General features: G+C 45.7%; 1 protein-coding gene across 1 annotated transcript in view; it reads left to right on the top strand.

Annotated features, from left to right (window-relative positions):
* Positions 1–8: 8 nt before the first annotated feature.
* ADRM1 (ADRM1 26S proteasome ubiquitin receptor) overlaps positions 9–13,340 on the top strand; it is a 30,111-nt gene continuing 16,779 nt past the window's right edge. Inside the window, exons 1-4 of the mRNA XM_068261856.1 lie at positions 9–90; positions 6,502–6,712; positions 6,982–7,098; positions 10,833–10,956. Coding sequence (XP_068117957.1) covers positions 6,503–6,712; positions 6,982–7,098; positions 10,833–10,956 — 451 coding nt within the window. The 5' untranslated portion in view covers positions 9–90; position 6,502. The remainder of the gene's footprint in view (positions 91–6,501; positions 6,713–6,981; positions 7,099–10,832; positions 10,957–13,340) is intronic.

The following is a 13,340-nucleotide window of genomic DNA, read 5'->3' as shown; positions in this document are numbered from 1 at the left end:
TGAGCGGCCAATAGGAGAGTGCGCCGGAGGTAGCGCGCTGACGTCAGGGGCCTGGCAGTGAGACGCGGAGTCTGTGTGAGAAGATTTGAGGTGAGGAGACTCCGGGGGCTCTGACTGGGAATTCTGCTCTCGGGGCTCCTTAGCGGGCAGAGGATGGGGTACAGTGGTCTGAGGGTCCCCTCAGCGGGCGGAGGATGGTGTGTAGTGGTCTAAGGGCCCCCTTCAGCGGGCGGAGGATGGGGTATAGTGGTCTGAGGAACCCTCAGCGGGGGATGGGTTGCAGGGTTTGAGGTGCCTCTAAGCGGGGGAGGATGGGGTATAGTAGTCTGAGGGCCCCTCAGCGGGCTGGGCGTGGGGTATAGTGGTCTGAGGGTCCCTCAGTGGGCGGAGGATGGGGGTATAGTGGTCTGAGGGCCCCCTCAGCGGGTGGAGGATGGGGTATAGTGGTCTGAAGGACCCCTCTGCGAGGATGGGGTATAGTGGTCTGAGGGCCCCCTCAGCGGGTGGAGGATGGGGTATAGTGGTCTGAGGGACCCTCAGCGGGGGATGGGTTGCAGTGGTTTGAGGTGTAGTCTGAGGGCCCCTCAGCGGGCTGGGCGTGGGGTATAGTGGTCTGAGGGTCCCTCAGTGGGCGGAGGGTGGGGTATAGTGGTCTGAGGGCCCCCTCAGCGGGTGGAGGATGGGGTATAGTGGTCTGAAGGACCCCTCTGCGAGGATGGGGTATAGTGGTCTGAGGGACCCCTCAGCAGGTGGAGGATGGGGTATAGTGGTCTGAGGGCCCCCTCAGCGGGTGGAGGATGGGGTATAGTGGTCTGAGGGACCCCTCAGAGGGCAGAGGATGGGGTATAGTGGTGTGAGGGCCCTTTAGCGGGCGGGGGATGGGGTGCAGTGGTTTGAGGTGCCTCTCAGCGGGTGGGGTGCAGTGGTGTGAGGGCCCCTCGGCAGGGGTGGGGTGCAGTGGTCTGAGGGCCCCTTAGAGGGGGGAGGGGTATAGTGGTCTGAGGTGCCCTCAGCGGGTGGGATTGGGGTACAGTGGACTGAGCAATCGCCCCTGAAACGCTGCATGCAGCACGTTTGCGAGTAATCGAAATCGCAACCGTTGCAGTGTAAATGTATCCATAGGGATACATTGTAGCAGCGCTTTGCTGATCGCGGTACCCCAGGCACTTCATCAAGGAAAATTAGTCGTAAATGCAAAAAATATGAATTTTTTTCATAATTCCCCCTTCCTAATTTTTACATAAGCGCCACAGGTTTAAAATACCACAAAATACATTACTAGGCTTTCCCCGGTTAAAATGATACTGTACATGCCATATTTAATCACTAGTTGGGCATGTAGTGTACTATTATTGCCAGCCTGTGCGTTTGTAGCGACTGCATGCGATTGCTAGGGCGCACAGTTTGTGGACCTGAGTTTAATATTTGATGAAACTGTAAACAAAATTTCACTTTTAGGGCCTGTTCCCACTTGCAAGCCAAACGTATTGTTTTACGGATCCGTTTGCTGGGTTCATTTCCCGATTCCGGTTGTGGTGAGGTAACGCAGTGGACACTGAACTGGTCTGCCCTGCTATTTTCCGAACTGGCCCTTTATAGGAGGGAACCAGCCCTTACTGAGGACTCGTTTACACTGCAGGCAGTTTCTCAATTTTTTTTTTTCTCCCGCCTGCACTTTTTTTAAAAAAAAAACGCCCCCCAAACGCTTATGCAATGAATGTCTATGAGAAGCTTTATATCAGGGTCGTGCGCTGGGCGGACAGCAAAGCAGTGCCCGGACCATTTTTGGGGCAATTCTGCCTCAATGGAAGGTATAGGAGAAACGCAAAACGCTTACAAAATCGCTTTGTGCAGCAATTGCGTTCACATTTTTAAGAATAAATACATTGTATTTATTCTCTTCCGGGTCAGAGAGTTCACTTCCTGACTTGCTTCAGGGAGTGAATTACAAAAACGCTGGGAAAACCGCTTAGCACAAAAAAGAATGGCCCACCCAAGCGCTGGGAATTTAAAAAAAATGTGTCAAACGCCGACCACTAACGGCCACGCGAACGGAACGCTATGTGAACAAGGCCTAACTGCGTAAACTCTAGCAGCATAAAAACTACTGTTTTAAACGGGGATTGTCGGGCACAAAATCAAATTACATTTACCCACTGCTCTGTTTTTATTATGCAGTCTACAACCTTCTCCTGCATTGCTAGCACACCATTCAGAAATGTTTCTGCTGTAATAAATCTGATCTCAGTCAGCTTGGCTCTATTTGCTACATTGCTGATGAGAAGGAAGCTAGTCATCAACCCTCCCACATTCCTGCTCTTCACTGATTGGCTGAGGGCAGTTTAGTGCTTCTGAAATACTTTCTATGCCTGTGCTATCATGTGTTTATAAAACAAGCTAGCTATGACAGTGCAGATTGTAGGAGAGAGAAAAAAAGAGTAATGGTGACCATACACGGTACAATAAAAACGTTTGATTATCCCGTTTTTTCGAGCTAAATGATCGAATCGAATGAAAGTTAAGAAAAAAATAAAAAATTCGATCAAGAAATTCGAACGATTATCCCATTTTTTTCGAGAAAAATCAGATTGGACATTCTGGAAAAATCTTAATATTCGATGTAACGGAATAATCGAACTAAATTATCTAATCGGAAAAAAATGAAAAATTGTACCATGTATTGCCACCATAAAAGAGGAAATTACATTGAATTTGGCTTCAGTTAGAGAGAATCAATATGGCAAATGCCAGGAACATAATTCTCTTAATTTACTATAAAAAATTCACTGAAATCAAAACGTGGACAATGTAATACTTGTTATGCAAGTAGAACAAGTAGTAATCTACTTATATAGGTATGTGTTATTTCTTCCTGGCATAGTATGGCTGTCCCTGCTGCTTTAAAAGTTCTGGAACAGTTGCTGCGCCTCCAGGCTTGCAGACTGGTGTCCAATCGCTGTGGCAGTGTTTTTTTTTTTCAGCCTCTGAGGCTGTTTCTCCCTCCCCCTCGGTGCTCAGAATTGAACAGGACGGTGATCCGTCCTGTTCCGCCTCTCATAGGCATCAGCCTATGAGAGGGCGGCGCGGGACCGCAGTGCTGTACGGATGTAAATAAAGGGGATTTCTTTCTCCTTTCAATTACAAACAGCCTGCTAGCCGTGATCAGCGGCTAGCAGGCTAAAGGCTAATCACGGAACTCCGTTCTGTGAAGCGGCAGAGAATGATAGGCGTTAGGCGGTCCCCAGGTAGTTAAATACCAGTTACATGGCAGTCCTCCTGTTCCTCTGTCTCTAATACTTTTAGCCACAGACCCTGAACAAGCATGCAGCAGATCAGGTACTCTGACTCAGGTTATACTGGATTCGCCATATGCTTGTTTCAGGGTTTTGACTCGCTACTTATGCCAGAAGATTAACAGAAATGCCAAGCAACAGGCATTGTTTACAAGGAAATAAATATGGCAGCCTCCATATTTCTCACCTCAGGTTCCCTTTAACCACTTTACCACCACGGGTGCGTGTATCTACGCTCCTTTTTATCATCCTCTCCCCACCAGGAGCGTAGATACAAGCAAACCCTGCTCGCTCGGCGTGCACGCCGCCGCCCGCTCGTCCGGAGATCAATGAACGGGAAAAACTGTTCCCGTTTGTTGATCTAACCCCCCCCCCCCACCCAAGCAATGACTGGTTGCTTCTATGAGACGCTGCGCGATCATTGTGGGAAAAATAAGAAAAACAGTTTCCCAGCATCACTGAACTTCCTACGCTTACAGGGCGCAATTACCAAAAATTACTGTTGCCATCTTGTGGCCAAAAAGTTAAACTACAGTCAAAAACATTTTTCATATACAAATACATTATAAGTTAACTCCCACACTCCCCAACATTTTTTTAACTATGGGCTTGTAATTAGGGATGGATGCAAAACTGAAAAAAATGCACCTTTATTTCCAAATAAAATATTGGCGCCAAACATTGTGATAGGGACATAATTTAACCACTTTATGACAACCTGACTTATAGAAACGTCCTGCTAGAGCCTCTTAATGGCTCCAGGACGTTTTTACAAGTCAGACAGTGCTGCTGCTGTGCACGCTCCCGCGGGTGCGCGTGCATCCCCGTGCACGTGAAAGTTGTGAAACCCCCCTCCCCCCCAAAAAATACACCTTTATTTCGAAATGATATATTGTCACCATACTTTGTACTAGGGACATAATTAAAATCTTGTGATAACCAGGACAAATGGGCAGATAAAATGTGTGGGTTTTATGCACAGTAGCAGTGTTTATATTAAAACCATAGGGGATGAAATTGGAGAAAGTGTATTTTTTCATTTTTTCCTTGTATTTCCCTTTAAAATGCATAGAAAATAAAGTAATTACTGAAAACAAATATCAACCCCAAAAAGCCCAATTTGTGGTGAAAAAAACAAGATATATATCAGTTCATTGTGATTAGTAGTGATTAAGCTATTGGCAAATGAAAGGGATGAGCACTGAAAGGTGAAAATCGCTCTTTGGTCGTTAAGGTAAAAACCGCCTTGGGGTGAAGTGGTTAAATGGTGTAATAACCGGGACAAATGGGCAAATAAATTTCATGGATTTTAATTACAGTAGCATGCATTATTTAAAAACTAATGGCCGAAAACCAGGGCTGTGGAGTCGGTCCAAAAATCCTCCGACTCCTCTAATTTGCATATTACAATTTTGTTGATTAAAAGTATGTAAAGTGAAATTCGTCTCTTAACTGCCAACGCTTAAGGAATTTTACAAGACAACTGAAGTGAGAAGAATATGTAGACTACTATATTTATTCCCTTTAGACTAAAACTAGTCCTTGGTAAGAGTACTTGTAAAAGGTACAAACCGGAACAAAGAACATCTATCAGGCCCTAGGCAATGTAACTGTGGGTACATGTAAGAGTGATGTGCAGGTACTCTGCAGGAGAATGAGGAGATTCTTCCTCTATTACACATTCTTCATGTACAATCTGAACCAGGTTTATGGGTGATAGACAACACCTCTGTGTTCAATGTGCACAACATTCTCAGTAGATTCCCTGCAGCTCTGTGGGGAGTGCACACATAGAGTATAGTACTGCTGTGTAACAAAGTAAACCTGAGACAGATGAAATTAAAGTTTTGTACATACCTGGTACTTCCTCCAGCCCCCTTCAGGCTAATCAGTGCCTCGCTGTCCTCCTCCGCCACCTGGATCTTCTGCTATGAGTCCAGGTACTTGAGCCAGTCTGGCGTAGTGCACATGCACACACTCCACCGCCGGAAGCGTACTACACCTGCGCAGCACTATTACGCAGGTGCAGAACTCTCCTGGCTGGAGGAGCAGCACGTGGCTGGACTGTGCTGTCTGGCTGAATTACCAGGACTCATAGCAGAAGATCCAGGTGGTGGAGAACAGCGAGGGACTGATTGGCCTGAAGGGGGCTGGAGGAAGCCCCAGGTATGTATAAAACTTTACTTTTCATCTGTCTCAGGTACCCTTTAATTTGTAGTCGCCAAACCAAATTTTAACAACATGATGTGGAATGCATTGCCACAGGAAGTAGTTATGGCAAACTCTATACCTGCATTTAAAGAGGGCTTAGATGCTTTCCTTGCGTTGACATCCACGGCTACAAATACTAGGTAATGCATAATGATGTTGATCCAGGGATTTTATCTGCTTGCTATCTGGAGTCGAGAAGGAATTTTTTTCCCTTTTTGGGGCTAATTGGACCATGCCTTGTAAGGGTTTTTCGCCTTCCTCTGGATCAACAGGGATATGTGAGGGAGTAGGCTGGTGTTGTACTTTGTTCTCTGGTTTAACTCGATGGACGTATGTCTTTTTTCAACCCAAATAACTATGATGGCCACAGTGAGATTTTTGTTTTTCTATCCTGTGAGTGAGCGTGCTTGCTCACAGGAACTACAAGGACGTGTTTTTTTTTTTTTTTTTTTTTTCAGAAAGACTGCAGCCTCCGAAAAGAAGCTGTCGGTTTTTCTACAGGGGACTTATAACAATGTTCCCATTCATTGATCTCCAGGCTACCAGGGGGTCGGGGGGTGCAGTGGCTGCTTTCCAGTCAGGCTCAGGCGGAAATAGCTGAGCACGATCAGGTCCGCTCTACTGCGCAGGCACGAGTAAAGCTCAGGCGGAAATAGCCAAGCCTGATTAGGTATGATCTACTGCACAGGTGACCCGCGCTTGTGCAGTAGAGGGGACCTGATTGAGCTTGACTTTTTTTCCCAGAGCCTGATCAGAAAGCCGCTACTGCACCTGCGCAGGATCGCGGTAGGTAAATATTTAGGTTGCTGGTGTTCGGGGGTTGCCACCGGTGTATCCTGGAGGGTGAAGAGGATGGGGGAAGCCTTATTAGGATGCTGAGGATCCTGAGGTAAGTATCCTGGGGATTCTCATTACTGTTACCTTGTGATTTTACTCTTCATGTGTCTCTTGTTGACACTTCCACCATGTAACTTTTTACTATCTTCTCTCTCTTCAGAATGTCGTCAGGAGCCTTGTTCCCGAGTCTGGTGTCCGGGACCCGCGGGTCCTCCAGCAAGTACCTGGTGGAGTTTCGTGCTGGGAAGATGTCCCTGAAGGGGAGCACTGTGACCCCCGACAAGAGGAAGGGGCAGGTGTACATCCAGCAAACCGATGACTCTCTCATTCACTTCTGCTGGAAGGACAGGACATCTGGCAATGTAGAGGATGTAGGTTGACTTCCCTGTGCGTTGTGTAAAGGGTATGATCTTTTTCTTCTGTGAAAGGTTAGGTCGGGTGTAGCTGCTTTCATCCAGCAGCAATTAGGCCGCACGTTGCAGTGAGCGGCGGTAACGAGCAGTAGAGTTTTCTGAAAGCGCCACGCTGTGCCTGGCGGGTGAGCGTTTACCCAAGCTGCATTGTGCTTCCTACTGCCAATATCTCCTTTCTCTTACACTTAACAAGCTGTGATATTGACCCCTTATGTTCTCTTTTTCAGGATCTGATTATATTTCCCGACGACTGCGAGTTCAAGAGAGTGGCTCAGTGTACCACAGGGCGAGTGTATGTGCTGAAATTCAAGGCCGGCTCCAAGAGACTGTTCTTTTGGATGCAGGTGAGTTGCTGGTTATGTTTTAGTAACAAGTAAAGTTATAGAACAAAGGGGCCCAGCATATATGGGGGGAGGCAGAGGGACAATAGAGCAGCAGGGGTAAGGAGGGGAGCTATGGACTGCACTTGGGTGGCATGATCCTGATGTACGGATCTCTTGTCAATGCATATGCCAGCTCCTATACTTTATAAAGTATTACTAACAGATAAGTGCAACTCATAATTTAGTGTTGCAGCTTCCAACTGTTAATATGAATGGGTGTTAAGCCACTCAAAGCTTGCATATAGATTTGTTTCAGTATATCCCAGATTGAAATAATTAGAACACGCAGACAAGAGAATTATCACTAAATATAATGTATTCTTGTGATAATGTACAGAGAATATACAAAAATTACATATAAAAGATATGATTAACCAGTAGCCGACCGCGTCACGCCGATGGGCGTGGCAGCCCCAGGACCGCCTAATGCCGATTAGCATAAAGTCCTGGGGCTCTGTTTTGCAGGAGATCGCGCGCCTCTCCTGCCTGGTGAGCGGAGCTCCGACCTTCAGTCTCCAAGCGGCAATTGCCGTTTGGGAAACTGTTAGACGGTGACACCGCCTTCTAATTGCCGGTACAGCGCTGCGATCTACAGCAGCGCTGTACTGGGGACAGCAGTGTGACACTGCTGTCCCCTCCTGAGGCACAGAGGTGATTGACTGTCATAGCTGAAGCCTATGACAGCCGATCACAGGGATTGGCTGGCGGGGGGAGTAGGAGAGTTAAAAAAAATATACATATTTTATTAAAAAAATACATACATAAACAAACATCTGGGGGGGGGCCATCAGACTCCACCAACAGAGAACTCTGTTGGTGGGGAGAAAAGAGGGGAGGGGGGAATCACTTGTGTGCTGTCGTGTGGCCCTGCAGCTTGGCCTTAAAGCTGCAGTGGCCAATTTAATGAAAAATGGCCTGTTCTTTGGGGGGGTTTAACACTGCAGTCCTCAAGAGGTTAAGATGCCTATTGCTAAGCTATCTGGTAACATATTATAATGTCCACCAAAATATATTGCATGAAATACGTACCAGTTACTAAGAGCGTATAACGTAGCAGAGCAACAGCATAGAGTTCTGTCTTGTTGTTACCTCTATCTTATAGGCCTCAATTCATGGAGCATTATCAAACGTTTATCAAACGTTTGATAATTTACCTCATGGGTAAAATCTCATTTTGAATTCACTAAGGTGTTATATATTTATCGAATGTTTTACCGATAAAACGTTCAACAACACCTTAGTGAATTTAAAATGAGATTTTACCCATGAGGTAAATTATCAAACGTTTGATAAAGTGTTTGATAATGCTCCGTGAATTGAGGCCATAGTGTTAAACAGAAAATGAAACGAACTGCTTCTGCTAATTAACATACGCGCATGTCATAGCAAATTACATCATCAAATAATTTTTGGAATGTAATCTGCTTTCACTTTCTCTTTCTAACCTATGAGTCATACTAGGAGACCTCTGCGAAATATTAGCTAATGTGCTTGCTAAAATATTCCAGCTATTGGTTAGGTCGTTCTCAGCATGGGAATAAATGAGAATAATTTCACATTACACTTTAAGCAAGATGCAAAAACTGGTTATACAAAAACTTATTATTAATCATTTCAGCAGTAATTTTGAGTCTATGACCTTAAAGAAAATCAAGATAAAAATGAATGAAATAAGGAAAGAATGCAGTGTTATATATTTGACACATAGGGACCGCCTTACACGCTATATGACTCTCTGGCAGTCTGTTATGGGAACCATGTTCGTGTGTACAAAGCTTAAAGGGAGCATGAAATGAGCAATGTGAAGGCTGACATATTTAATGATAAACCATACCAGTTACCTGGCAGTCCTGCCAATCCTCACCTCTTAAGTCTCATACACTCATCCAATTTTTATTTGCAGATGACTGGCCAATTTGACCACTTCCATGTAGTGTGAGAGCATACCTATACAGTCTGTTTACAGTATTCAAAATCGATTGGCCCTCATACTACATGGAAGTAATAAAATTGTCTAGTCATCTGCAGATTAAAATTGGATGTGTGTACGGAGCCGAATATTTCTAGCCATTGACCAGGTATGTCAAACCGGTCCCACACATTTTTGACACAGCTCAAATTAATTGATGGTTCTGAATCAGGAAAGGTGTGGTCCATCAGGTAGAACACATTACTCTCTTTCTCAGTCCATCCTAAACACTGGCATGGATCTGGCCCTCCAGGCCTGGAGTTCCTCACCTGTGCCATAGACCCTGAACAAGCATGCAAATCAGAGGTTTCTGACAACCACATGCTTGTTCAGGTGTGTGTGATTCAGACTGTACTGATGCATGAGAGATCGATGGTATTGTTTCTGTTCCCATATGGTGTAATTGGGTTCATGGGAGTAGACGTGAATTACAGTCTTCCCTCTGATACAAGTATGGTCGTTAGTGTTTGTTTCCCAATTCAGAAACCTAGATTGCACCGCACACCACGCTTCAGTCCCTCAGCTAGTGGACAGGTCACGGTTTGCGGTAACGCTGTGCATCACATCACTCTGATGCTTCCTCCTACTAAGCAGGCTGGGTGACCTCCCCCTGACCCTCTCCACTAATACTGAAGTGTTGTGTGCCACATAATCTGGATTTCTAAATTAGGAAACTGATTCAAACACTAATGGTCAAATAAACAAAAGGGCTCCAATAGTGTATTACTTTTTACAGACATACAAGTGAGCCTGTGTTTGTATCAAGAACCGCCTCCTTTCGCCATTCCATCTCCTCATGCTCGGTGCTGCCTGATCCCCCAGCAGCATGAGTAGAAGGAGCAGAGAAAGAAGGCGGTTTTATAGAAGTGTGGGAAATGGTGACCTCTTTAGCCATTCCTTATTCACACACTTGCTCTTGTATGCCTGTAACCGTCATACAGTGCATATTATTAATAATAATTTTTTTATTTATTTAGACTATTAAACCATTTTAAAACAGTAATACACTCTTTGAGCCCTTTTGTTTATATGGCCATATCAGAGGGAAGATTGTGATTCTCCACTACTCACATGAGCCCAAGTGAGAGGATTATGCAGCGTATGACTAGCTTGTATTGTTGGAGCTGGTGACCATGAGTGGGAGTTAGAAGACCTCTGATCTATTCTCGCTTAGCAACATTTCAGACTATTTGAAATTGTGTGTGGATTACACAGCCTTTGGCAGCTTTGTGGAGATTGATGCACATCATGTTGTACTCAAGGGTGCACTGATTGTTGCAAGTATTATTTAAAAGAAAACTGATATGGCAGCCACCATATCCCTCTGTTCAGGTGTAACCCCCCCCCCCCCCCTGCTTATCTTCTATAGGCCCTCTGAAGCTACTTATGGTAGGAAGCTACTTATGGTGATGGACATGTCTGTGAATGGTGCGCTGGTGCTGCCCGGTGACAAGCGTCCTTGGTTGCGTAGTGCGCATGCGAAGAGCGCCCCTGGCTGCATGCATGTGATCATGTGCAGCGCCTGCACACTATTCACCGACCCGGCCAACCCACAAGTAGCTTTGGGGGATCCTTTAGAAGATGGCAGAGAATAATAGGGTAGAAGTGAGCATGAGGACTGCTTCCTGTCCCCCCCCCCCCCCCCCTTCTTACAATATATGTGTGCTCAGGTATCCTTTAAACGTGAGAGTGAGACTATAACCTGTTAATTTTCTGTGTTCATTAGGAGCCCAAGACTGATAAAGATGAAGAGTATTGCCGCAAGGTGAATGAGTATCTGAATAATCCCCCGATGCCTGGAGCTCTGGGGGGCAGTGGCAGCGGAGGCCATGAGCTATCCGCCCTGGGAGGTGAATATTCCATTGCTATAGATCATTTACACAAACAGTATTATGGGTTATTCATTCACGTGAGAGGTGAGACTAAGCGCAGCATTTCTTTCTGAACCATTGACTGCTCAGGCCAAGTACCCCTCACTGTTTGTAATGCCATCTCAGCAAGCCTTGATGTGTCTCTGCGGTATGCTCTGTAATTGTGTATTAAAGGACCACTATCGCGAAAAATTGTAATTTAAACTACATGTAAATGTATAGAAATAAGTATGTTTCTCCCAGAGTAAAATGAGCCATAAACTACTTTTCGCCGACGTTGCTATCACTTGCAGTAGGTAGTAGAAATCTGACACAGAACCAACAGGGTTTGGACTAGTCTATCTCTTCATGGGGGATTCTCAGCAAGGCTTTTCTTTTTTATAAAGACATTCCCTGAAAAGGATTTATACAATGATGCAGGCCAGCCTCCCTGCTCACCGTACACTTTTGTTGCAGTTGGGCAGAGCAACTGCCATTTACTATGTGCTTAAAGAGGACCAGAGACGAAGCACCCTCATGTATTTTACCATATATATATATATCAATGGGAACATGACAGTAAACACCTACTCTGCCCTTTGTCTCATTCTTCTCTGCTAAATCTGCCTGTTATCAGCCCTGATAAGAATTCCCGACTGAGCATTCAGTCTGGCTTTCACCAGAATGTTTATAGCTGAGTCAGTCTTCTGGTATGTCTTTACAAGCTCAAGTCTGCCCCCTTGTGGCTCTGCTTTCCTACTATTTGTCCTCGAAGCACCAAAGCAGAGCCACAAGGGGGCAGGCTTGGGCTTGAAAAGACATACCAGAAGACTGGCTCAGCTATAATCATTCCGGTGAAAGCTAGACTGCTCAGTCGGGGATTCTTATCACAGCTGATAAAAGCCAGATTTAGCAGAGATGAATGAAACACAGAGCAGGGTAGGTGTTTACTGTCATGTTCCCACTAATATATATGGTAAAATACATGAGGGTGCTTCATCTCTGGTTCTCTTTAAACAATACCCTAAGCATCCCCCACGAGGAGGTGGGCTAGACCAAAACCTGTTGGTTCTGTCATATTACTACTAACTGTAAGTGACCGCAACAAAGGAGAAAAGTAATTTATGGCTCATTTACTCTGGAAGAAACCTACTTCTTATTTGTATGTGTTTACATGTATATACATTTTTACAATTTTTGTGATAGTGGTCATTTGATCATTTTTCAGACATGATGCTTTCAGTTACCTAGAAATGTTAATTCAGGTTGGTTTATATATGATTTACTGCAATGGATTGAGTATGACAAGTTCAAGTACCCACTGGGCTCACCCAGAATACTCCCCTGGGCACACATAACACACGCCTTACATTTCACTTCTGTTGTCTTTTAACGTTAGGATCGATGCAGGTTGATTCCAAGCTATTTGCATTTTAGAGTTTGTTTTTTCCTGTAAGTTTGAGCTCAGGTGGATGCAAACCAATGTCTGAGTTCTGTGGATACCGGCCTTAGCGCCTCATACACACACCCGACTTAAGTCCGCTGAGGCGGCTGATAATGACTATCTCAGCCGATAATCGGTCGTCTGTATGGCAGCCAATGACCCACAAGCAATCCGCTGGACTGATCTACTCATCCCCTGCCATGTGACGTCATGCATGTGCAGCTGTGTGGAAGAAATGGAAGCCTAAGGATCCTGTTGAAACGCAGCTGTGCATGTGCTCTTACATGAGCAGCGGCGGCTTACTGCCCATGGGCAGGCTCGTGCAGCCAAGCTGCAGGAAGAGGAGCTGCGCGGCCCTGATCTAATTACCGACGATGCCTCAGCAATGGGGGACATACACAAGGAAGCTTCAATCCGCATCACAGCTCTTAGGCCATTTTTACACTTTCGCTGTTGCGTTGCAAAATTAGATCATCACGACGCAGAATGCGATTGTGGAGCGGCACAGTAACCCATTGCATGCAGTCTGTGAAAGGAAACCTGAGATGGGGCAGGAGAAGAAAAATGTCCTCCAGCCCACTCCAGGCTGATTGCTCCCTCACCGTCCTCCGGCTGCCTGGATCTTCAGCCAGTCACCCGGGAAAGCCCTCTGGTCTGGGGTGTACTGTGCATGCCCAACCATGTGTGCTGCACAGGCACAGAACGCTCCCAGCTATGTGGCCAGACTGCGCCTGCAAGGACTGGCTACGTCTGGAGGACTTACCGCGCCAATTTCTGAGGATCCAGTAGGCGGTGAGGGAGCAATCAGCCTGGAGGGGGCTGGAGGAAGCCTCAGACATGTGTATATATTTTTTTTTTATCCTGCCCCATCTCAGGTACACTTTAACAGTATGACTTGCGCAGTTCTTCTGGAAGAGAGGTCTACATAACTGGTTCTCTA

The sequence above is a fragment of the Hyperolius riggenbachi genome, chromosome 12, assembly GCF_040937935.1.
Source record: "Hyperolius riggenbachi isolate aHypRig1 chromosome 12, aHypRig1.pri, whole genome shotgun sequence".
NCBI classification, from domain to species: domain Eukaryota; kingdom Metazoa; phylum Chordata; class Amphibia; order Anura; family Hyperoliidae; genus Hyperolius; species Hyperolius riggenbachi.
Note: the sequence above shows the minus strand (reverse complement) of the source record. Positions and strands in the feature narration are given on the sequence as shown.